The following is a 26,410-nucleotide window of genomic DNA, read 5'->3' on the forward strand; positions in this document are numbered from 1 at the left end:
TTCACAGACACGTTAAATGATTTCATAACGGGGTTTGGTTTTTTTTTTTTTCCTCATTAATGTGTGTGTGTGTGTGTGTGTGTGTGTGTGTGTGTGACAAAGCGAGCGGACTGGTCCTCCTTTCTGCTCTGGCCGGCTGTGGGCGGTGCTTGCAGATCCTCTGCCTGGATTACCTTCCCGGGGAACTTCCATAGCTGACGACCTCTGGCGTCAAAACTTGGCCAAGAAATTCTTCTTTGCAATTCGACACTGCTGCCACGTAGCCCCAACTTCCTGGAGGGCCAGAGGTTTTCCAGGAGCATTTTTGTGTATTGTTTCCTGCTGCCAGAGGTGAGTCCATTTCTCTGTCCTACCCAAAAATATATAAATTCACAGCGGATTGCCCTGTGTGTGTGTGTGTGTGTGTGTGTGTGCGTGCCCACTGTGCCTGCTGAAATACAGGGGGAGGGATGAATAATGGAGCAACATTTCTCCACAACAGAAGAAGCTGGAGCGTTAAAATAGGCTGCAAGAGAGTTGTGAAGAGGAATTTTTACGGAATTTTTTTAATTTTACGTAAATATGGTGGCATTTACATAACTATAAGTAAAAATGTTATTGAAGTGTTTTATAAGGAAATATTTTACTTTTTACTGTCATGGTTTTAAGTGTGAACCCCAGCCGTGCTACAGATTTCTAAACATGGTATTTAATTCCAGGTGGATTGCTATTATCATCATCATTATTATTATTAGCATTATTTTTGCAATAATAGTCGGAAACAAATATAATAGTTGTATACCGTATTTACTGCCTTACTATCGAAAAAGCACAGCAAATTTTGTAAAGTAACTTGTGAAATCATTCTACTTGCAGATTTTAAATATTTAAATATTTAATAAATTGAAAGATTAAATTAATCCACCTTTTACACAAAAAAGTTTGTCAAAAAAATTAATTGTTTCAAAAAAAGTGATGAAAAGTTACTCTGTTAAACTAGTTAGGTTATTCTCATAGAAGGCTCTTATACACCCTGGACTGACACTAGCACAAAAAGACAGACGACTCTGCCAACATACGTCAAAGTTTCAGTTAAAGCGTTAAGTTGAATCGTTGTCTTTTGTATGTTAGTTATGAGCACTGTCCAAGTTATTGATCAGTGAATGAACTGTTGAATGACTCATCCACCAGTCAGGAAAGTCTGGATGTTTCGGTGACAGTTCAGTGTTCCAGCTAATGAATACTGAAGCTTGTCAGTGATAATTAATGTCTTCCAGAGTCAGCAGAGACACAAGTGCTTTTTAACTACAGTAGTGGTGTTCCTCTCCCTCTTGATATTTCAGAGCGACATATCAAATTCTCCACTGCCTTGTCACTGTCAGGTGACAGGATGTCTAGCAGAATTATACTTTGACGAGCTAACTACTTTCTACACAGACATGTTTTATTTCATTCTTTTTATACCTTCTTTGCATGGACTCCCTAATGAAATCATTGTAATCAACAAGAGCGTTGTCATGGCAGCGGTGCTGCTACAGGCTCTGATGGGCTTCCTTTGATTTTCTGTCAGCAGGGCTTCCTGTTGGTGCCAGAGCAGGAGGACAGTACACGAAATGGAGATGATCTTTTTATTGTTTCCCATATACTCTACAGTGAATGTCTTCTGAAAGATGGATTTAGAGCTGCATGGTCTGGCTTAAATGTGCACATAACAGGACAGAAGCAATGAGTAAGTAATTTTATGTAAATCAGTTTACCACAATAAAATGCTGATTTTTACTGTGACATAAAGTAAATTGGTGTAAATATTGTGTGAAATGCATTAGTGTTGACTAATGTGATCCGCCAGTGCAAATGCTTGCTTGATTGTTCTAGCTGCTGATAGCTCACATTTCACACTGAAGACTTGAATCTACATTCAGAACATGGTTATTGAACAGCACAACATCTTTAATTACTCAAAGGTGCAAAGGTGAAAATTAAATGACTCTCAAGGGAAGACTGAACTCCAGCAGCTTACATCTCCATCTTTTTCTGCCTCATTTGCATTTCAGTCAATAGATTCTGAACATCAGAGAACCACAGGTTGATCACAGTGACCAATGTGGCTCATTTATTAGGGTACTTTCTAATGCTAAAATGCACCTGTTGTTCTAACGTGATCAGCAAGATCTTCTTCTTCCTAGCGGTTTATATCCCGCCACGCAGGGTCCGCTATCTTGCATGCCTTCCTCCACTTCTTCCTATCAAGGGCGTCTTCTGGTGTAACATTCACAGCCTTCATATCATCCTTGATTCGGTCCATCCAGCGATTTTTTGGTCTTCCTTGTGGCCTGTTTCCATCCAGATCTAATTGCTGGGCTGTCTTTGCGATGGAATTTTTATCGCTACGGACAACATGGCCGTACCATCGGAGCCTTGCCTCTCGCATCTTGTCTGTGATTGGTGTCACTCCCCATTGTTTCCTGACATCTTCGTTCCTCGCTCGGTCAAGTCGTGTGAGACCCAGAGGCCACCTCAGCATCTTCATCTCCATGGTGTGAAGAGCTTGTTCGTGTTTGGTCGTCGCTGGCCAGCACTCTGACCCGTAGAGTGCCACTGGGCGCTGACTAAAGCTGCCCAATTCAAGTACCTCGGGTCCCTTGTCACCACGGACTGCGAAACTCTACCAGACGCCAGACTCCGTGTCAACACAGCAAGATGAAGTTGTAATACCACTTGCTGATGATGTCAGGAGTTTAGTAAATTGTAAACTAACTCCTGATATCTGAAGGATTTAAGGTTTTGTCCAAATTACATCTTCTAAGTATGCATCAAACCAAGCTGTTTCAAGTTCTATCTTTATTTCTAGATGCTAACCCAACAAACACAAAGAAAAAGAATGTTTCCAATTCAGTTTACCACAAATAACATAAAATGAATGGATTCAAATCTTATAACTGTTCAGTAGTTTTCTTCTGTGTAATTCCTTACAACTGAGATTATTTGGGAGGCAATACATTTTCTTTTATACTTTAAAAATTAACCATCTTAATTTTTCTTTCCTCACAGGTTGTCCTATCACGCCATTGGCCAGTGTGGTGTCTACTCTGGGCGGACTTGTCTTTGGTTATGAGCTGGGCATCATATCGGGTGCTTTACTGCAGCTCAAGGTTGATTTCAGGCTGTCATGCATTCAGCAGGAGGCGCTGGTCAGCTCCTTGCTGATAGGAGCCTTGCTGGCCTCGATCATTGGCGGCTGCTTAATTGACCGTCATGGCTCCAGGAACTCCATCCTCATCAGCAATGTCATGATCCTGACAGCCAGCCTGGTTCTGCTCATCAACTCATTCTTAGCACTGGTCATAGGAAGGATCACAATAGGCTTTGCCATGTCTGTATCCTCCATGTCCTGCTGCCTCTTTGTGTCTGAGGTAGTAAGTCCAGACCGCAGAGGTTTCCTGGTAACACTGTATGAGGCTGGGATTACTGTGGGCATCCTGTCAGCTTATGCCATTAACTATATCCTGTCTGGCTATAAAAGAGGGTGGAAGTGGATGTTTGGTCTAGCTGTGGTACCAACACTGGTACAGCTCATGTCCATCTGCTTACTCCCTTCCAGTAGTAAGGATTCTTTCAACCAGAGTCAGTGCTTTCAAAATGACAGCACTGAAGCCCAAGAAGCAGATGACTCAAAAGTGCAGTCTAGCAAGAGAAATAAGAAGGTTCAACACAGCACTTTCTACCTGTTCAAGCGCCAGGACAATATGAGGACTCGGACTGTCATCGGGCTGGGATTAGTTCTCTTTCAGCAGTTCACAGGCCAGCCAAACGTATTGTTTTATGCCTCCACCATCTTCCACACAGTGGGATTTCAGAGTGACTCCTCAGCAGTGTTGGCATCAGTTGGGTTGGGGTTGGTCAAAGTGATTGCTACTCTGATATCCATGGCGTTTTCAGACAGAGTGGGCAGAAGGCCTCTGCTCATCGGAGGCTGCTCTGTCATGGCTCTGTGCCTAATAACCATCGGACTCTTCAGTGGACATTCGCAGGTGACGGCTATGAGACCTTGTAATTCTCAAAACATTGATGTTAACGAAACACGGGCACATCACTCACCTGTTGGCAATTACTCTGTTTTTGATACGTCTCTGGCTGGAAACCACTTTCTTTTTAAAAACACCACACAAGATAAGGATGTAGTGTTCAATAAAATTGGCCACATTTCTTTGGAACCCACTCCAGAAACTTTTACTGAAGTCCACGGCAAAGTGATCAACTGGATCATCCTCCTGTGTATGATGGGTACTGTCAGTGCATACTCTGTTGGATTTGGACCAAGTGTGTAAATTTACTCAATATTATTTACTTTATAGATTTAAAGCTTAAATAATTTCTGTGTATTTGTCAAGCATAGCTTTACCTCCATTACAATTTTTACCTGTGGGTTATCGTAACGTTTTTTGTTGGTTTTTTTGGATCAGTGACATGGCTCCTCCTGAGTGAAATATTTCCAGCTGCTGTTAAAGGAAGAGCATTCGCATTCACCAACTGCTTCAACTGGGCTGCAAATCTGCTGGTCACCTTCACCTTTTTGAATGTTATTGGTGAGTTTTGGAGTTTCAATAGCACTATAGGTTTTAAAGCAGCTAGATGTTTACCTTTAGTTTACCAGAAAAAAATAAATGAATAAAAAAAATCATAATAATTATAATAATAAAATGCTTCCAAAATAAATGTTCATTATATCTATTGATTTCATGATGCATGATAAATGGACTGCTCAGTCAAAGCGCTCTAAACTACATGCCACATTCACCCACCCTCTGATTGATGCATCAGAGAGCAACTTGGGGTTAGTATCTTGCACAAGGATATTTGCAGAGTAGGGCCAGGGATTGAACCACCAGCCTTCCAATCAGTAGATGATCGGCTCTACCTCCTGCGCTACAGCCACCCACAAAAATGTGGAACGCTTCACGAATTTGCATGTCATCCTTGCGCAAGGGCAATGCTAAACTTCTCTGTATCGCATCCAATTTAGTGCGTACCCTAAAATAAAAGTACTGGATACAATAAAGTGTAATTACATTGTATTATGTGGTGAATATACATATGACCTCATATATAATGTACAAAAAGACAAGGATCTACTGTTGCAAACACATTAAATGCCTCCGAGGGCCTGAAAAAGCAACACGCTAACATTAACATTAACTGCTAACATTAAGCTACCAGTGGTGATCCCACCCTGACAAATGGCTCGACTTGCTAAGTCAGACTCATTACTGGTGGGAGTTGGACTCTGCCAGGGCTGTCCTTTGTTAACAGTTCTGTTTATAACTTGTATGTGAAGTGGCTTGGGATGAGAATTAGCATCTCCAAGTCTAAGACCATGGTCCTTAGCTTAAAAGCCAAAGAGACGCAGTGTTTAGAAAAAATGCATTTCAACTGTTCCAATACTCCTGACACAGGACGCAGTGGTTGTCCTTCTTTCCTGGATCGGTTGGAGCTTTCTTTAGGTGCCTTCCCAGGTTTAACAAATGTCCAGCAAGGATAACCACGTTTACTCAGGGCCTTCTTGATGTGATGTTCTTACATCATTAATGATCAAGGAACTGACCTCACAGCCCATTGTTCATTAGTAGTGCTGGTTTCAGTCATTGTGCAAAGGTACTGTTTATAAGAATGGCGAAACCTGCAGTCAGAAGACTGAAGAAGTCACTTGGATGAGTGACGAAACGTCTCTCCCACTGAAAACGCTACGTCCAGATGAACAGAATCAACCTTTTTGGGATTTACTTACCTGGATGATTGAGCATGCATCAAGATACCACTGTTATCATGGGTAGTATTGTAAAGCAAGTTACTCTCTCATTCCCACCTCCAGTTTTTATCAGCTTTGCTTCTTCTGGCTGTGGATAATACTCAAATACTACAATTATTTGTGCTTCTTGAGATGGGAATTTGTGATCGGTGTCATGCTGGCATATAAAAGTTGAAAGCTGCTTGAAAGCTTGTTAACTGTTAATTATGTGAAAATTCAGAGTGACTTGTTTATAACTGAATGGAGACAAGTCTGAAAGTGTGAAATATGGAGAATTATACTTTTTTTTTTCTCCTTTTTTTTTAAAAGTAAGATAGCTATAATGTTGACATTTAAGTGAACCCAACCTGGACCCTAAAAGTTCAGCATGAAATGTGATGAGCTGGATCTCCTGTGCAGAAGGATAATTTACATGAAGTTAATAGTATACCAAAATAAAAGATCTCCAGTTTGAAGTTAAATGTGTTGCACGAAATAGTTTAATATTTTTTTGATAATGAATAATCAAAAATTGCAAAATATAAAATCTATAAATGCTGAATTTTTTTGAAAGCTCAAAGTTTAACAGTTAAGATTACTTGTTTGATTTAAAATCCACTGTTGTGATTTACAGAAGCAAATTTGTTTTTCTTTATTTATTTTCATTATTCAAAAACGTATGGCTCTAATTGTATGTCATTGACCTAGAACCCAACACACAAAGTAATGGCAGCCTGTGTATGTCAAAATAGTTATTGAACATTTAGGATTTTTAAAATAAAAGATTGTTCTTTTTAAATAATTGCTTTAGTACGAGAGGGGATCTTTAAAAACATAAAGACCCACAGTGTAAATATGTTTTTGAACATGGTAGCAAAAAGAAATGTGTGTTTTAATTCTGCAGATATGATTGGACTGTCGGGGATGTTTCTTGTGTATGGGCTGACTGCTGTGGCAGCTGCAGTGTTCTTCTACTTCATGCTACCAGAGACAAAAGGGAAGACTCTGGAGGAAATAGACAAGGAGCTGCGTTTAAACAGGTATGATCTGGAGTCTATTCATCTGATCAAATACAGTCCCGAGTGATGCAATGTGAGGCCTCCACTGTTGTTTTGCAGGTTTTACCACCATCTGGAGTGCTGTGGCTTCATCAGCAGCAGAAATACCTCCCCACAATACCAGAGAGTGCACTGTCAGGTTTGCACATCGGGGTGAACCAAAAAGATAATGAACTGTTTAGGAAGACATCACCTCAAACAGCTGACCTGAAATCTTTAGTCAAAATAAAAATCGACAGTTAGCGTGTGCCTAAGTTCATGAGGGTTGAACATGAATGATATAGGACTTTGTAACATGTCTTTGAATTTAACTGGGTGACATGAGCTTGTTTTTTTCTTTACCACTGTGGGCTTATTGGATTTCTTTGTTAAGAGAACTTAACAGGTCAACATCTTTCCAGCTCTTGCTTTATAACAAACAAACAACCTTTGTCACATACACATTCATACAGAGTACAACATGTAGTGAAATGCTTGTGTCCGAGCTGCAGACAGGCTGTAGACATAGCCGCGCCATTCCAGGACTTGGCTTTAGCATTGGGGGGGGGGGGGTCTAGCCAAGCCAGGACCCTTACTGGATACCGGGTGGGGAAAACGAACTTGCGACTCTCACTCCAAAGGCGTCTAGTCTTACCACTACACTATCCAGATGCAGGGGATAGTGGGGATGAGAGGTGACTGTCAAACAAAAGGTTCGCTTGTTTACCTCAAAATATCAACTTTAAGATATTAAGTCTTCAGAAAATGTGGAGGACGGCAAATTTTTTTGGGCTTTTGTTTTCATAGATTTTACAGCTTGTCCTACTGAATAAATCTTTCATACTACACCAAAATAACTGTTTTCCCACCATCTACAACAGAAGTGTGTGTGTGTGTGTGGGGGGGGGGTTATATTCTATCACAACTGGGCCTATAAGCGGACCCATCCTTATGGTAGACTTTTTTGAATGGAAAAAGGAAAATTAATGGCAGGAAAAACAACTGTGTTCCATCCATGTGAACAGGCTTCAAATTCTTGATATTGTGCAACATCTGAAGAAAAGCATCCACTTCACCTGGACACAAAGATTTGTTTTTGCACAGAGAGGTAGTAGATTTTAACCACTAGTAGAAACGGCATACTAGTCATTGTTGCTGTAGGACAGAGTTGTACACACTGAACTCGAGATGGCAACACCTTTCAAAACTGAAGTTGCACTTTGGGATACACAAATATTTCTTTTCCATATTTATATTTTCAGTGTTCATTTAGCATCAGTGCATCTTTCTTAAACTCTTAATTTAGAGCATTTGTGGCAAGACATCCAGATGTTGCATTTGTAGCAGCCCAAGTCTGTGTAATCATGACAGACATGAATCAGACAGATTTACCTGATAAATAAAACACATGTTTATTTACACAAATATTTTCAAATACTAGTCTTCTACATAAGGACAGAAAAATATATACAGTGATGTAGGGATTTAAACTGCTCCATTGTCGGGTCAATGCATACATGTTTTGATTTATTTGCATTTTCAGGTTTTGAAATGGAAAAAAGGCATATGTACAGCAGGATCTAAAACTTGCACTTTCAAACTCTGGCACTAAAACATTACGGGAAACCATCTTTCAAATGCTGTTATACTCCACTGCTTCCCTCAACGTGTTGGTGAAAGCCAACAAACTGCGTGACTCTTCAAAAAGCATGTCACTCACTATACATAAGAGGTGAACTTTTCTCTAACAGTCACCAGCAGGTAGGGCTGTCTCAGTGAAAGGATTATACCTGCCCTACGCAATGCAACATTAATCTTAATTTACTTTACTTACTCTGGATTTTAAGGGCTGCATTTCCCTCATTTAAGCACACTCCTTTTCAAATAAATGGGAGTCTATCCCATTTTGCTTTCATTTCTGGTTGCACTTGCGTCTCAATTCCGTTTCATTTGTGGAGAGGCACGTGAAGAGAGTTGATGACAGCCCCTCATCTTATTCTTCAGTTCCATAAAAAGTTCAGCAGAGGAACATAGAGGGCCAACAATGTTCCTCCTCTGATTGTGTCGTGATTACACAAATACAAATCCTCGCATGTGGCTTTAAAGCACAAAGGTGTTCCAAAAAAAGAAAAAGGAAAAAAAAAAGAAGATATACATCACTGTACTTCATTTTGTTGGTATTGTGACAGCCCTACCAGCAAATGACAATGTCCTATGTTTTCATTTCATTCACTACACATATCACACTGTCCACTCTGTGAGCAACTCCTACTAGCTTCCCACTGGAGGGGAAGGGAAAAAAAAGCAATTGGTCAGCCTCTTCTTCCAAACAACTTGAGTAAACTTTGGTTAGATCTTGAAGTAATTCAAGAAAAGCCACTTGAAGTATTTCAAGGAACTGGAAAGCAGCACATTTAGAGAAACCATTTCTTTGAGAACCTGAATGACCCTTACCTGGCTTCTTAAAAGATCGCACAACAACACTAGAATCGAACAGACACCTTGATGGTAGAGAACTTTTATCCAGCAGTCCACAATGTTTTGGATTAGAGAAAATAAAAAACAAAACAAAGGAGGATGACGTGACAGGGAGTCACATAGCAAAAGAAGTCGAGTGATCTTGTTTGGTAAGAAAGGCAAGACAAAGCTACTCGGGCAGAGAAAGTGTTGAAGTGTCATTGTGTTTACATACACCTGGGGTACAGAACAGCACCAAAATCTTCCAAAATACTGTGATCTGGAGGGTGTTTCAACTCTCCTGGGGAGGTCAGATGAGTGTTCTCATTAGGTTGTGTGTTTGACGCTGCTCAGTAGTAAACTATATATATATATATCCTCTTGGTCCTGACAGCCAGCATCTCCTTTTACCTTCTGCTGATATTCTTATTGACCAGTGCCTTCTCTCACCAAACTAAAACACACAGTGGGGGAGGAATGACCATTGCTTAGTCTCACCACCCAAAACATACTTGGGGGGCAAAATGAAAAAAATACCAGATAAACAACATTCATTTCATATGTCATGTTAACACTCTCATTCACAGGAGGGAAAAACAGCTCTTTTTTGTAAGATAACTGCTGCCTCCAGCTGCTGAAGCGTAGTCACACCGAGTTAAGTTGGATATGGTGACGGCTGGCAGAGAACTGCTAAGACACCCCTCCCCCATCCTGACTGGGTGGTGGTGAAAGTGGGAGATTGATAAGACAGGGAGGGGTGGGGGTGTTTTTAGTGTGAATCTGGGTGAGGGTGTCACTGTGGGGCGCCAGCAGCAGCGGGCACCGGGGTGCTCAGGGCATTGGTGGCAGCAGATAGGACAGGTGAGCCAGTGAGAGGCCCCAGGGCAGTAGAGGCTGGCAAGGCAGAGATACCTGAGAGAGAAAAGCCAGACGAGACCATCAGGACAGTCGAGCACTCTGACTATTAGCATTTCTACCTCAGAGTTGACAGAAATTTTTCAATAGTCTCAAATTCGCATGGGAATTGATAAGAATTAACCAATTCCATTATCAATTCTGATTGGGTGCTCACTGACCCGCTTAAAGAGTCACCACCATCGCATTGCATATCAAAGGCTACGTTCACACTGCAGGCCTTAATGCTCAATTCCGATTTTTTGATCAAATCCGATTTTTTTGTCTGCTCGTTCACACTACAAATAAAATGCGACAGCAAACGCGCTCTAGTGTGAACCCTCAAAGCGGCCCGCATGCGCAAAAGAAGACGTCACACACAACGCGCTCTGTTTAGACCCAGAGCAAACAGTATTGTTTGACTGATGGCTCTTAATATGAAGACTTGTTTCGGACTTTACGTTTCCCAATTTTGCTTTAAGTTGTAAAGTTATGTTGTTATTTACATATGGCTTATAAAGATCCTTACTGCTCTTTTAGAGGAGCAGCGCTTCAAGGATAGTTGCAGATTTCTGTCAGAATCTGCAGATCATACAGTACAAATAAAATGTTCACGTTTCTCCATAGTTGTCTTCCCAACAGTTTCACTAATATCTACACTGGATGACCAGGAAGCGTTCGCGATGTCTTATCGGGCGCTTCTCCGGCGCTGATAATTGGCGTCTGTCTTGTGTCAGTGACGTAAAAGACGGATTTAATGCGACATGACCATTAAACAGCAGTCGCTTTCTAAAACATCGGATATGTATCGGATTCAGTACCACATACGAAAGTGACCCAGATCGGATTTGAAAATATCGGATTTGTGCCGTTCACACTGTCACACCATGATCGGATATGGGTCGCATAGGGTCAAAAAAAATCGGATTTGATGCGCTTTCGCCTGCAGTGTGAACACAGCCAAAGACATTTGTGCAAATTAACTGCATGCTGTGTGGCCAAATGTGTTGCATGTTGGAGGTATCAGCTTTGGGGTCATTATTTTAAAAAAGTAATGTATTACACATTACACAGAACAGTTCTGCAGTACAGTTATTACTCCCAGGAGAAAGGGTTTTTTTCTGTAAAATAACAGGAAATGTATTATCTCATAATTACCTTTTAATATAAACCTATGGGTTACAGTCCCACACAGCAACACAAATCCCTATCCTAATAAGACAGAGATGATATTTCTCTTAGTATTTATGTGTGAACATAAAGCCAACAGCACAAAGCAAAGATTAAAACCCAGCCCACAGTAATTCTACTTTAGACATATGATACAGAAGCTGCAGCCTGACTGCTCATCACTTTGCTGAAGTTCAGGGTCTGGCTGCTGGGCTGGGGTCAGCATTCACTCAGCTTTGGGTTCTTGACTAGCTGTGGCTAGCATGCTGCGTGTGCAGCTGTTTACAAAGAGTCACAGTTGTGTTAATGGGACAATGTAGTCGTTTCTTTCCTGGACACAATTTAAAATTTACCACTGCACTCTGATCCTTTTGTGCAATAGAAATAAAAGTGATGCCCATATCTATGCTGTAGACTGCACTACTAGTTTCCTCCTCCAGCACACAAACTGCCCAACTGCAAGTGAAACCAGTAAGCAAAGCAGGCAGCTTTATCAATTCCAAGGATTTGACCTACTGGTTCTGTACAAGAAGAAATAAATCCATAATTTAATGCAATCACACTGTGTGTGACCAAAGGTAAACCAGGAAGTAATATTACGAATCTGAAGGAAATTTTTACTTTAGGACAACAGTGGATATCCTTAATATGGTCGTCCCAGGTACACACCTCCCTTTTTATTAATAATAATAATAATAATAATAATAATAATAATAATAATAATGGATTGCATTTATATAGCCCTTTTCGGGGCCCTCAAAGCGCTTTTCAATTCCACTATTCATTCACTCTCACATTCACACACTGGTGGAGGCAGCTACAGTTGTAGCCACAGCTGCCCTGGGGCAGACTGACAGAAGCGAGGCTGCCATATCGCGCCATCGGCCCAGTAGGCGGTAGGTGAAGTGTCTTGCCCAAGGACAACGACCGAGACTGTCCGAGCCGGGGCTCGAACCGGCAACCTTCCAGTTACAAGACGAACTGCCAACTCTTTGAGCCACGATCGCCCCATTACATGACAGTAAACTGAAGAGATTTGGATGTTGTACTGTAGGACATCCAGATTTTTGACATCATCTTAATGAAGCTAATGCATAATAACTCTGCCATATTGGTTGAGGAAAATGTAAACCTAAAGCACAAGGATGCACAAACCCATAAGTTTTGTTTTTTTAAAGAGAAACTTGGATGGATTAAAAGGCATGGGGATTTAAATTGTAGGCCAGTATACTATCAGTGTAAGTGCGCGTTCTCACCAGTTATCATGTTTGCTGTGCTAACAGCAGGGTTCCCACTGGGTAGGTTGGCTGATCCGGTCACACGAGACTGATCTTTCCCAATAGGGACTGTAGAAACAATAAATAAATTACTTCTTGTCATGGCAACCTTCATTTTATTGTTAGCAGAAGAAATAAATAACTATAGATAGACACAGAGGTGATGGTGAGGGCTTACAGAAGTATGGGTGATCCATGGCCTCGCGGGCAGTGAGTCTGGCCTGGTGGTCGTAGCGCAGCAGTTTGTCTAGGAAATCCAGAGCCTCGGGGCTGACCAGGTGCTGGTTCTCACTATGGACAAATCGCTCCCACCGCTTACGAGAATGCCTATTTTGGGGTGTGTGTGGGGGTGGGGGGGATTAGTGCCTTGTGTTTGTATTCGTTTACAGCATGTAAACACAAAACAGTAAACACTTTAGATCACAGTGGGCCAAAATTCAAAACTGGAACAAAGTCGCGGGCTAACATTAATATTTATTGAAACAAAATCTTCCTCCAGATATAAGAATCAATCTTTTCTTATTGACTCAAACAAGTTTTGCTGAAAAATGGCCCGCGGGCCAGAGTTTGACGCCCATGCTTTAGATTATCCCATTACAAATTTCTGTAACGTTTTGTGGCCACCAAAATGGGTATACACACATGAATGAGTAATAAGATGGGAGTGGAGAAGATATACTCAGTGGATCATCAGTCACCCAGCAGCTAAAACTCTTCTTTTGAACTGTGATATTTAACTTAAAATGTGCAATATAAATACAATTTTATTCACATTGATTCTTTGTATTGCTCTGTTCTCTTGTGGATATTTAAATGAGTTCAGTCTTTGTGGAGTTTGGTTGTGTTTGTTTCTGACTGGAATATCACAAACCATGAAGAAATTCCAATTTGCCCCATCTTAGATTTACCTGACAGCATGACACCCCCCCTGCTAACAATAATTCAGCTGAACCTAGTACCTGCCAAGAATGTCATTGAAGCGAGGTTCCAGCTCAATGTTGTATTTGTCTATGTAGTCGTAGAGGTCTTCTGTCCCCAGCACCTTGGCTATTCTCACCAACTGCAGGAGAACATGCAACAGTCATTTAGAAATCATCAATCACACACACACGCACTATAATAAAATCTATTTCCCAGCTGTTTACAGAAAACATCTAGACACTTAGTAGATCAAAACCCTATTAAACAAAGCTCACGGTAATATCTATAAATCCTGCTGGGTATTAATTTAATAGTCGTTTAAAAAAAAAAAAAAAAGAAACTACAGTAGTTGACTAGTTTGAAGGACAGAAAACATCAACAGCCAAAATAAATATTCTGTGTATACTTTGTGCGTTATAAAACTCATCATCTTTTAAAATTAACAAGTACAGACAAACGGCAAAAAACAATTTTAAAGAAAATAAAAAGGGAAACACAATAATAGCTTAGATTTATTCACCTGGTCATAATTGTCATGACCATGGAAGAAAGGTTCCTTTCTGAAGATCATGGATGCCAGCATACAGCCCAAGCTCCACATATCGAGGCTGTAGTCATACATCTGAATACAGAACACAGTGGAAGAACCAATGATGAGGAAAGATGAGAGAAGATGACTGAAACACTACTTGCTGAAATCTGTTACAAAGTCTATTTATTTACCTTACAATATAAAGCACCTTGAGGTGACTTGATATGATTTGGCACTATATAAATAAAACTAAACTGATTTGACATCAAATACAGCCTAGCATTTCAAAAGGAACAAGACTGTAATTTTGGACACAACAGGTTCATTCAGGGTTATTCAGTGAATGACAAAGACTCAAAATTCAGTATCCACAGTACAAAGACCTCCAACTGCACTCCAGAACAACGCTAAAGCACACGCTACTACCTCACTGCCATACCTGATAGTCCACCAAAAGTTCGGGTCCTTTAAAGTAGCGAGATGCAACTCTGACATTGTACTCCTGTCCTGGATGGTAAAACTCAGCCAGACCCCAGTCAATAAGACGCAGCTACAAAGAAAATAAGCGATTAGCACTCAGAACCAGGGTACGTACTAAGTACAAGTAAAGAAAGTGGAAATTAAAACATTGTGCTTCAACCTGTGAATGCAGTAGAGTGACTGTGAAGAATAGGAATCCACACAGAGAGGCAAACAGAAAAGCACAACAGCAATGGCAATGAACTTTATCATGTTGTTACATTGCAGAAGCAACATTATCTCTCACCCACCTTACGGTGCTCATGATCTATCATCACATTATGTGGCTTCACATCTCTATGCATTATTCCCATGCTATGGCAGTAATCCAGAGCCTACAAACAATACCAAAGGGACTTTGTTAAATACTGTTTAAGTTTTTCTTCCCAAGATTTCCAAAACAGCTAGAGATAATTAGTTGATTCTCCCTTCAGGAAAATGCTGATAACAAAATGAATTCAAGTATAAAAAGCCAAAGAAAAACACAGTCAAAAAACATTTTCCAGGGAATTAGTGTCTTGTGTAAGGTCTTCATCTAAACATGTATCACAACGTTCTGAGTTTGACACATCATAGAGTGAGCTGGAGGACTCACCTTGAGGATCTCATACATGTAGAATCGAATATCATAGTCCGTCAGGGTCTGGTATAGTTGCTGAATACCAAAAATAAAATCATTAGCCTTTTAATGGTAAAGTCCTACAGCTAAATGACAGCACCCATGTGTCACACAGAAGGAGCACTGTGCCAGTGATTGAGGATAGAACCAGAAGACTGTTGACTTTCTGGCACCGAAGACATAGCACTGGACTATCCTATTCCTCCATCACATACACACACGTGTATGGTAAAACAACGAGTATGCCAAGAAAGGAGGATGAAATATATTACAATAAAATGCGTGACAGAGTAAAAATCATAGTGTGTTCCTACCTTGAAGTCTGTGTTGTTAACATGTTCAAAGACTAAGGCAGGTGTTCGGGACTGCAAGAGAGACATTTCGTGTATTTTATTTTTCGTTTGCAGTTTCATACAAAATCCAAACAATTTAAGAAGAAGAATACACAAAGAAAAAGCACTAAATCTATCTCTGTACAAGCCAAGCAGACAGCCACACTGTGAGCCTTAAATTTTATTTTAATATAAAACATCAAAAGTCTAATCAAACTGTGGTCTCTCTCACCATAGGCTGCACAACCATATCCACAAATAATGCTAATCACAGTGTGAATCAGAGCTACCAACTTTCACTATTAAATCTTTGATGCTCTATTAAAATCAGTTTCTATTTAAGTTTATTACTATTTTATTACTATAAAACTGCTTACATGTATCTATCTAGCCGTGGTTATTTAAGTACTTACAGACACAAATTTTCCAAGTGTAACCAATAAGCTGGCACAAGTGGTAGGTTCAATGTGCTATTGGTACAATGACACCATCCCAATATTTAATGCAACTTTTTTCTGAATAACACATTATGTAATCAGAAAAAAGAAAACGCAAATAAAATATAATTTCTGCTGTACTTGTGAACAAGACCTTAAATGTTCTTCATTAATAACTATGATACTTACTACAGGGTCTTTCACTATATCAATTAGAGAGATTATGTTAGGACCTCCACGCAGGTTCTCCAGAATCTTAATTTCACGCTTTATTTTCTTTTTCTTTACAGGCTAAAGGATAAACGAAGAAAAAGAGTTAGGATGCATAATGACTTTATGAGATATAAAAGTAAGCCTTTGTACAGCTTTACCTTGAGTATCTTCACCACAACCTTCTCGTTATTGGTGATGTTGATTGCCTCAAAGACTTCACTGTACTTGCCACGTCCTAACTTCCGCACTAACTGAAAATCATCCTGGTTTCTGTAAAATACAGTAATTTTGCAACCAAATATCAGTTACGAACATTTCTCAACTAGCATGTGTAAATTTGTCTAGAAGTCAAAATATTTACCCCCATTCAACCACATGGGACTCATAATCCCAGTACTCCCTTGGCCGGTGAGTGTTGACCTCTGTGTACACTCGGGCCCGGCTTGGCACGGGTCCTGACATGTCCGACAGCTTGGCGGATATGATGGGGAAATCTTACTGCAGCGGATGACAGCCAGAGGGATGGAGGCTGGGGGGGAGGAAGAAGGGATGGGGGGGGGAGGTAGGGGTGAGGGGGTAGATCCCACAAGGGAATGGGGTTGGGGGGGGTTTTGCCTGAGGATGGGGGGAGGGGCCACCAGGGGCAAGGTGGGAAAGCTGACAAAAAATGATTGGAACAGAAAATTAATGATCAAAGAAACCTGATTTGGGCTCACACTCCTGTATTACCAGCTCCATTGTCTTTTTGCTGTACATTAATCAAGCTATCATTCTGATGGCAATGCAATTTGTTTGCAATACTTACAACAAAACAGTGGCTATTGAAATACTGGCAAAGTGTACACCTTTTTAAAGCTATAAATGTAAAAAGAAAAAACAACAATTATTTAAGATAACATACGCTAGCCTGTTTCAGTTCAAGGTTAAAGGAGCAAGTAAACACAAACAGAAGTGATTAATTAGTCAAATAGCTTTGGCCAAACCCTAAGAGAGAACATGACATCAACAGGTGGATTACCTGCGATGTGCGATAACTGTGATCAATATTGCGATAACGATATGACTTGTGATAAAATAAATAGCAAAAAAAAAATAAAATAAAAAATACATAATTTCCGTTTTACTGCAACAGTTTTATTTAAAGAAAGCTTCAGTGCAACAACAAAGTGCACTTTAACATTGAAACATTGCCCCCATAAAAGATTTTCTGAGGCTTGAATTCTGAAAGACATCCTTCCCGATCTCTATAATTAGTTTTAAATAAACATAACTTAAATTATACTGCAAATTATCTCAGTGCAGTTGTTCATCATTTTACCACTCACCAAGTAGTTATGTCTGGAAAATACACAGTCTCTAGACACCGTGTTTTCAGTTCAAAGTCTTCGGTGAGGAAGTGCACTGTGAAACTCATATGGTTCCGTTGTACGGCTTGACCATAGGTCTGTAGTGCTTGCGTAGTTTTCAGCTTGGCTTAGTTCAAACATGACGGTCTTGCGGCATGTTTCGTACATTTGTGGAATGGCGAACTGGTGAAGCCCTCCATGCTAACTGTATTTATAGGCATCATGCCTTTAGCCAAAAAATGTGTAATGGCCTCTGTTATTTTTTTGTACCGCTTCGACGTTTTCTCATAAGGAGTTCCACTTGAAAAACTCTGATACAGAGACGGCTGTTGGACTGCTAACATTAGCAACCTTTGTTTGGCTAGCCCTATCTTTCTGGAACTATTCAAACAGTTCTCTGTGGTTGTTTTGAAGATGATGGTGGAGATTAGTTGTGTTTCCTCTGGTGGTTGCCACGAGTGTTCGGCAAGTTTTGCAGAGTACCTGTGTTTGGACAAGGTCGTGTTTATTAAATCCAAAGTACCTCCAAATAAGCGAGGTACTATTTTTTTTTAGCCACGAGTTCATAAGTCAGTAGCGCTTTCGTCATGCGTCTCGCTCTCAGCCATTACAACTTTGACTCGTTGCTGCAGCGTTGTTCGCTCCCCACCTACGTAGGAGGTGGGCCTCTAATCCATTTGATTGGTTAATGCCGTGAAGGGTTCTATTCGACTGGTCAAATGTATAAAAGGGTTTCTTTGATTGGTAAATTCTTTAAAGCACGTGTGTAAACATTTCAAGGTACCCAATTATCGCAGTTTACGCCGTCTTTTGCGATGGGCCCATCGCACAGGCTGATATCGCGATGACAATAAATTTTTGATTTATTGTGCAGGCCTAATGTCCCAATTATAAATGTATGTCATACATGTGATACCAAGACATAAAACTGCACTTTGAAGCGTCCTCCAAAAAACAACAGAGACACCCAACGAATCTTGCTGTTGTGCTGTGTTTGTGTTGAACACAAGTGACGTAATGGGACTTTCGGCTGTGTTGCTATAACGGCCCAACACACATTAGGTAGTACCCAATTGCAATGGAAAATGACAGAAACCCAGTAGAGTCAGTCGAATAGGTACTAGGTGAAAAGGGCTATTAATCCCAAATAGGGCAGGGCAATATGGCCAAAAATATTTATCACAATATATATTTGAAAACCTGCGATAACAATATAACTGACAGTATAATTGACGCGAGACAAAATACTTTACAACTCCACAACTTCATTAGTGCAAAAAAGAAAAAAAAATCATCAATGTATTCTCACTTAAACACGCAGCTGTTTTTATGTGCATTAAAGTTACATAAAACTTTAACAGTGCAAATGAAAATTCCTTGCTGACAGTTTAACCAAAAGGCATTTACAGTGGAAATTGGTCAACATATCCTGAGCATAACCATGTATAATATCCACAAAACTTATAGAGGTTATACACATACAATACGGTAACATTATGTTGAACCACAGTACGTATCACTCCACGAGGCTCCTGACTACGGTAGCCATAATGCTCCGACAATCCATCAAGCGGTGCGGCTTATATATAGCATATCATAGCTTATCAAAGTCGTACTAAAACATTTTTTGACAGATTTTTGAGCGCCATGTACCACACAAAATCGGATCAGTAATAACGACGGTCCGGTTGCACGCTCTACCAAAAATTGTGCTTTGGTGTGTATCTGACAGACGAAAGCCAAACCAGTTCCACACCACTGAAGTTGCACCATGCACCAAGTTAGCACATGATTCTCCTTATGGGGACCTGATATGTTTAATATGCTGCTGAGAATATAGCCCAGAAGAAGCGTATAGTATAGCTTTTATTTTGGAAAGAGCCATTTCTCTGTAATAAACTCTCTTTTCCAAAGATGAGTGATTTCTCGATCAGATAGATTCATTTTTTTATTACTCTGTTGTTTCAGCAACATTAAATTTAAAAAATGTACTTTTGAGTTAAAATATATATTTATAATTTTAATAAATGACAAATTAAAAAAGGCATGAACATTTTTTTGTATCTAAAAAAATATCGAAACCGTGACACCAAAGTATTGAACCGAACCGCGAATTTTGTGTATCGTTGCACCCCTTATATATATATATATATATATATATATATATATATATATATATATATATATATATATGGAGAGAGAGAGAGAGAGAGAGAGAGAGCGCGATATATTCTTTTCTTCTGTATAACGTATTTTACACACTATAAAGGCACACTTATCATCCTTTAATTTTCTCAAAAATCGACAGTGTGCCTTATGTATGACTTCTGGTTGTGCTTACTGACCTCGAACCGATATTATGTGGTACACAGCGCGCAGAAATCTGTCAAAAAATTTTTAGTATGACTTTGGTAAGCTATGAAGGCGCACCACTTGATGGATTGCCGGAGCATTACGGCTGCCGTAGTCAGGAGCCCTGCGCACTAATCTGGGTCCAAAACGCTGTCCACTTCAGGTCCCAAAGTCAAAACGAACACTGCGGCATCACTGAGAGTTAAAAACTGTCTAAATTCTTTCATCTTTAATAAAATCATCAGCGTTGCTGCTTTACCAGGTGTAACAATTAAGTTTAACATCCAGGCATCCATGAAAACAGAATTTATTAAATTTAAAGTTAGAAGTTAGCAGGAAGTTAGCTCACTAGTTACCAACTAAAAACGATATGCCATGTTATGACTGAGAGATTTCTGAAAAAATTAAAACGTACAGCTCTGCTATCACTTCATACATAAATGAAGACAGAAAACTAAACAGCAGTGATGTTTGTAGGGTTACTGAAGTTGGACTAGCTGGTATATAATGATCTCCTACGTGATCGCTAGCAAAACATCTACGTTAGCATAACATTAGCACAGTGAAGCTGAAAGATGAACACTAACTTTTTTCCACTCGATAAAAGTTAACGTGAGGGTTTCTGGTGGTTAGGTAACAAATGCAATTACATGGCAGGATGCTATAAACGGACCAAATTTCAGTCAGGAGAACAACTGAGAAAATCCATCCACAATACGAGGTTAGTCATTAATATACTGCAACAACATGGGAATAGAGCAGCTGCGAGAGAATTCAGCATTAATGAATCAATGGTATGGAAGTGGAGGAAGCGCAGTTTTTGTCTTTCCCATATTCCAAAAGTGCTTCGTCTTAGGGCTGTGCGAGATGACCAAAATCTCATATCCCGATATAAGAATTCTATCGTCCAGATAACGATATAAATCACAAAAATGTAAAATTTTCTGTAAATTCTGTGAATCTCGGGCAGCTCATCTTGCGGGAAGTGTTTCCAGCTGCGCGTCATGTGTCGAGTGTTTTAAACGATGCATGAAACTATACATTTTTAGACATAAGTTGTAAAGGCCGCCGTTTTCTTTGTGAGTATTTATTACACAGCGTGCTGCGGGGAAAAGCCTGTTCTAACATTTGAGTCTAAGGTTTATTTTTTAGCACCTGGCGGCTCTTTTTTAATTCTCATCCGTAAATAATCTGCTCTTTCACGTGATTCAGTTTATTTTGAAAAGTCTCAACAGGACCTTGATCTTTATTGTGAAAGGTTTATGTGGAACATAAACAAGCGGACACGCGATGGTGTTACCGTCGTTGTTGCTAACCACAACGCATAAAAACAGGCGCTTGTCCGTCCGTAGTGTGGTTATATTAAATATAAGAGAAAGAGAGAATTTTAAGAAATTAATATAGCCACTACAGTGACCATCAAAACAATGAAAAAATATTGCCGTAAACAGTTTATTTTGCGACACCACGAAACAATGGCGTAAAATGAAACGATAGATGTTTTTATATCGTCATCCGATATATATCGTTATATCGAACAGCCCTACTTCGTCTCTTTGCTATTACTGTCGCCCGGCATAATTTGCAGATGTTGTATGCAGCCGCTGCAATGCTTTCGACCAAAACAGGTGCAGCTTGATGACACCATCAACATGCGCTATCGTGGTAGAGCGGTATAGTCAAAATCTCTACCATTGGCCAAATTCATATCGTTTCTACCATATACCATTTATACCGCCCACCCCTACTTCATGGGATGGGTTTCTATGGTCAAACAGCTTCACCCAAGCTTTACATCACCAAGCACAATGTAAATTATTGGAGACAGGGATGTAAAGCATTAAGCTCCACTGGACATGGAGTGACAAATCACACTTCCCTGTTTGGCAATCCAATGGACAAGTCTAGGGTTGGTGGTTGCCAGAATTGTACTGCACTGTGCCGAATGTGAAGGAGGGGAATTATGATGTGGGGTTGTTTTCCATGAGTCCATTAGTTCCAGTGAAAGGAACTCTTAACACTTTAGTATAAAAAGACATTTTTAAAAATTTCATGCTCCCAACTTTATGGGAACAGTTTGGAGATGGCCTATTCCTGTTCCAACATGACTGCACACTAGTGCACACAGTCCATAAAGACATGGATGAGTTAAGTTGGTGTAGAAGAACTTGATTGGCCTCAAACTTTACCAGCACTTCATGTCCAACATCAGTGTCTGACCTCACAAATGCACTTCTGGAACAATGGTCACAAATTCTCATAAACAGTCCTAAACTTGTGAAAACCTTTTCCATTAGAGTTGAAACCATAATAATAATAATAATGGGATGTCACTCAAGGTCTTACGCATGTCAGGCAAACAAGTAAAAGCAACATAATATATATAACGCCAACTGGATGTTATCACTTCAGCTTATGGCCCTTCGTTTCGACTGATAGGTTGCTCACCATTGGGGATTTAAAAAACCGTTAGCTCTCTCTTTCACACGTGATTGACACAGTCTTCCACATAGGGCAAATACAAAAACACCCCGAATGTACCTTTCCGCATATATTCCTAAATTTAACTTAACTTTAAGAAATGAATCGTCCCTCACTTATAATCAACGAAGAATCATGCACCGGGGACCTTTTTTTCAGATGAACCGGTGGAACACCGGATAAACTCATGGGTTCAATAGAAATCCCGCTAACTTTAGCTAGATGGAGGAGTTAAGTAGTCCTCTAGCACATTTAAGTATTGCCAAATTGAATTAACCTTTTGCACAAGGCTCGCATACCACCTTTCACCGAAAACCGCAACACTAGATATAACGGTAATGTGGACTAGTGTCATGTTATCTTTCAATTAGATAATTTGCGTACTCGTTTGAATTCGACATTCGGTAAGTCAAATGTAATGCGGTGGATATTGTGTTTATCGATAGTTCAAGCACTTGATCTAGTTCGTTAAATCCATGACCGGTACTGCTTTCTGTGTATTGAGGTTTCGTTAACTTATGGGCTCTGGGCAGGCCCTGTCTAATAGCCTGCTAACATTAGAACTCGCCAATTCCAACAGAAAAGCTGTTTTTGCTAAATCAACAGTGAACACAAAAATTGGCTGGTATTTACCCCCTTGATCAGTTCTACGACCGAAATGCTTCCAAATAATGAGGGTTTCTGCAAACTAAGAGTCCTCGCCTCCCTCCTTCACCGGTGCGCCCGTGCCAGTGTATGATTTCTGCTGTATCAGAGACAATATGGCTGACCACCACCTACATCCTACGTCCCAGACATTTGCTACGGGGGCACTCGAGGGACAAACTTGTAGAAAGTTGCAAAACCATAGACTGTAGTACTGGAGACTCGTTAAACAATTATTAAGATATTCTGGATTGTATTTTTAAACCAAGGTAGTATATTTTTTGTACACAAAGAAAACACGACTGAAAGACGTTATTGTCCTTATATTATCTAACTGTCCTGTATTTCACAAGGAGTGCTTGCTGCCTCTTGGCTTAAAGAAACAAGCCAAGAGTCAGTGTGTTCCACAAAATATCCCATCATCAGTAGCTCTCCTCAGGCTCAAGCTTGCATATTGAGTGTTAGTGTGACAGATAAAAACTGAAAATACGAGAAGAAGAAGAAACATTAAACTAAAATGAACTTACAGAAGCATATTTTTATTGTTTTCTTGGCTGAAAGGTGTGTCAATTTCTTTGGTCCAATTATCTGAGGCTTGTTTCTAATGAATACTTAAATATCAAAGGTGTTTCTACAAGCAGCTGAATCATGGTGTGCACTTAGTTATTCACAAAACTGCACAGAGTGCTGTGAAAACTTATTTTTCACATGACTGTAAATGCATGGAGCCGGAAGAGAGCCTGTTGGGATAATATGGTATGCTTTGAGGTCCTTGAGGAAACTTCAAAACTATGCTAGCTGTGTCTAAAAGGGGGCGCCCCAACATTAAGAAACATGCATGCTGTTCTTCAGCCTGTCTCCTTTCAGCAAGCCACCTAAGGAGTAGTGGAAACATAATATACTGTATACCACACAGCTGTGCATCAGGATTCTTACACAGTGTTGGCTTCTTTTTGGAGCTCACTTGTTTATTGCAGTCTTTGCAATGATTTCATAAATTAGGCCAAAATGACTTTCAAATAATTGTGTTTTGAATAATAATTTATGCACATATGGTTTTTAACCGCGAAATTTTACATTTTTAAAGCAAACAGAATTTTTGCTCTCTTATCTCTTACTGAAAAAATAAGTATCTTCAAATATATTTTTAAAATATGTGCCTTTAAAATGTTAAATATTCTAATATCATATTATATTATAAATAATAACTATTATTTTGAAGTTGGAGTGCTGAGAATTTAGTCTGTTTTGTATGTTTTAAAAACATTTTAGATCGACTTTATTAAAAATAAAGACCTCAAAGTGCGCAAACTAGCATTAATATTTTTTTTGTTTGTCTTAATTTTTGATCTTTCAAACCTTAGTATTGGATCACAACAAACTATTACAAATCTGTGTATACATGTTTGGAGGTGGAGGAGAGGTTCTGTTGCAGTTCCTTGTGCATTAAAATGTTCGGTGGTTGTATTCAGTTTCATTGTTGTGTTGGAAAAATCATCTCCTGACAAAGTCTCGAGCTGGAAGTCATCTTTTCATCCAGTATTTAGCTATATAATCTGGTTCACCTTGTGCATCCCCTCTCAGCACACTTTTGTTTTGTTTTTTGCATGGCATCCTTCTGTCTCTTGCACGGTCGTAGCATGTCAAAAGCACTTACTTTCAAATTTTCCAAATCAAAAAATCATGTTCTTTACTTTCATATAATCTCCCTTTTAAATTATACAATCTAGCATTTCTGAAACTTCCTTATGATCAGGATCTTTAATAGCTTCTTAATATTCTAAAATGGAAATAGGATTCAGTCATCATATCACACATCAGCAATTTTAATCAAAAACAGTACAAAAACATTTAACAGGAACATTTGGTTAATGTAACTTGTTTATATTCCCAAATACCCTGCTTATCAGATAAGTGAGATGTTTAAAACAGCAGGAGCCTATTTTTGCTTTGTTCTCTGAGAGGTAGTTGGAGTAGAAGATGACATAGATGGCGCACAGCGTGCAGGTCATGGAGGTTGTTAGGGGCAGTAGGTTTCTGTCAGTGAGACTATTCATTGTGCTCTTTGGGGAAACTGATTGAGGATATCCTCCAAACAATTGCTGTGGATGTTGAAATTGGTTCAAAAGTTTTCCAAGGTATATTCTTCCTCCCATCCATCTCCGAGATTCAGGAGGCTCCAAGCAGCGAACAATTGTATTTATTGGGTCCAAGCTCATTCTTCATGTCTAGTTAAAATGTAGACTTGCATGCTTCCTTACATCTAGGATACATTTTCCTATGTGATGTCACAACTTAATATATGTTGCTTTGTGTGTGGGGATTTGTCGGTGTCGAGTGGACAGTTATCGCTTAAAAATCTCTCTACACAAGCACACTACCTTTAATTACTCTGTGGTGACACAGAGGGTCAAAGGGAAGTGCACAGTAGAGTTTGATTATATGTCACAAAAGAGAATGGGAATTTAGTTACCCAGGAAAAATCTGTTTTACTTATCTAGTAAGGGTTAGATATATAAATATTTAGGGAGCATGATTCTTTTAAAAGCAAAGGAGTCATCAAACAAAGCCAAAAAAGAGAAAACACAATAGCATATGAAATCTTTAGGGACCATTACAGGCATCAGGTTACTGCGGAAGTCAGCCTCTTTCCTCCTTCAGAGCTTTCTGTGCGGATATATTGTTGCATTATTTTGACAGGGGAGAAATCAGGCCACAAATTAGTCACCTTTCACCTCTAAATCAAGGACCACCGCCCTAAGGCTGAGACAGAGCACCAGGAGCAGCAGCCAAACTCGGAGCAATCAGAGGCCTGCCCCGCTGGACTGATATTGTCTGTACTAATGTCTTGGGTCATTCCACCACTTCCTCCCACTTGCATGTTGGGAGGAAAACAATAGTCTAGAGAGTGTCCGTTGTGAGAGCACAGTGTGTCAACACCGTCGCCCATATAAAACACACACACCCACACACTCTTTTAGACTAATATAGCACTCAAATTTTGGTGTATCATGGATTTCCCTCACTTCCAAATTAAATGTATCATAAAGACATTACACCTCTGTTCAATGACCGTCGTTCACTGTTTAGATGGCCTCTTTTACTCCTCTCTCAAACTGTCTGTCTTCTCTGTCCAAAATGTGGGTAATGGCATCCCTGAAAGAATGTATTTTCTCCTTTAAGTGCGGGTGTATAGCTGAGTCTTGTCCTTTTGAGGTAAGTCTCCTATGTTGTTTCATGTGTTTGTAGAGTAGCTGTTTGGTTTCACTGCCCTGCATACACTATGTTGTTTAGCTTGTGCTTGGGTGTTTTGTCTTTGGGATGAACCAGTGGTTTGGGTTTTTTTTTTTTTGTCTGAGTTGCCAGGTCTAAAATGCACCAGAAGATAAGATAAAGATTCAGTAAAATCTTAAA

General features: G+C 39.7%; 2 protein-coding genes and 2 non-coding genes across 4 annotated transcripts; 1 reads left to right on the forward strand and 3 right to left on the reverse strand.

Annotated features, from left to right (window-relative positions):
* The first annotated feature begins 182 nt into the window (after nucleotides 1-182).
* Nucleotides 183-8,949, forward strand: slc2a10 (solute carrier family 2 member 10). Its single transcript, XM_084927381.1, has 6 exons — nucleotides 183-330; nucleotides 1,553-1,708; nucleotides 3,031-4,299; nucleotides 4,443-4,565; nucleotides 6,669-6,804; nucleotides 6,883-8,949. The coding sequence occupies exons 2-6, from the start codon at nucleotides 1,666-1,668 to the stop codon at nucleotides 6,977-6,979; spliced, it is 1,668 nt and encodes a 555-aa protein (XP_084783507.1). The 5' UTR covers nucleotides 183-330; nucleotides 1,553-1,665; the 3' UTR covers nucleotides 6,980-8,949.
* On the reverse strand, nucleotides 4,920-5,023 carry LOC146386376 (U6 spliceosomal RNA). The gene has a single exon (XR_014800336.1). It is a non-coding gene; the product is annotated as a U6 spliceosomal RNA (small nuclear RNA).
* Nucleotides 8,189-23,115, reverse strand: csnk2a4 (casein kinase 2, alpha 4 polypeptide). The gene is made up of 13 exons (XM_084927382.1): nucleotides 22,985-23,115; nucleotides 16,534-16,829; nucleotides 16,331-16,442; nucleotides 16,149-16,250; nucleotides 15,505-15,555; nucleotides 15,167-15,226; nucleotides 14,823-14,906; nucleotides 14,492-14,602; nucleotides 14,041-14,142; nucleotides 13,559-13,659; nucleotides 12,778-12,926; nucleotides 12,579-12,668; nucleotides 8,189-10,170 (listed from the first exon to the last, which is right to left on the reverse strand). Exons 2-13 carry the CDS (start codon nucleotides 16,632-16,634, stop codon nucleotides 10,052-10,054), a joined length of 1,182 nt encoding a protein of 393 aa, XP_084783508.1. The 5' UTR covers nucleotides 16,635-16,829; nucleotides 22,985-23,115; the 3' UTR covers nucleotides 8,189-10,051.
* Nucleotides 15,312-15,448, reverse strand: LOC146386378 (small nucleolar RNA SNORA57). The gene has a single exon (XR_014800337.1). It is a non-coding gene; the product is annotated as a small nucleolar RNA SNORA57 (small nucleolar RNA).
* Nucleotides 23,116-26,410: the final 3,295 nt, after the last annotated feature.

The sequence above is a fragment of the Perissodus microlepis genome, chromosome 5 (genome assembly GCF_051167445.1).
Source record: "Perissodus microlepis isolate ML-2025 ecotype Zambia chromosome 5, ASM5116744v1, whole genome shotgun sequence".
In the NCBI taxonomy this organism is placed as follows: Eukaryota; Metazoa; Chordata; class Actinopteri; order Cichliformes; family Cichlidae; genus Perissodus; species Perissodus microlepis.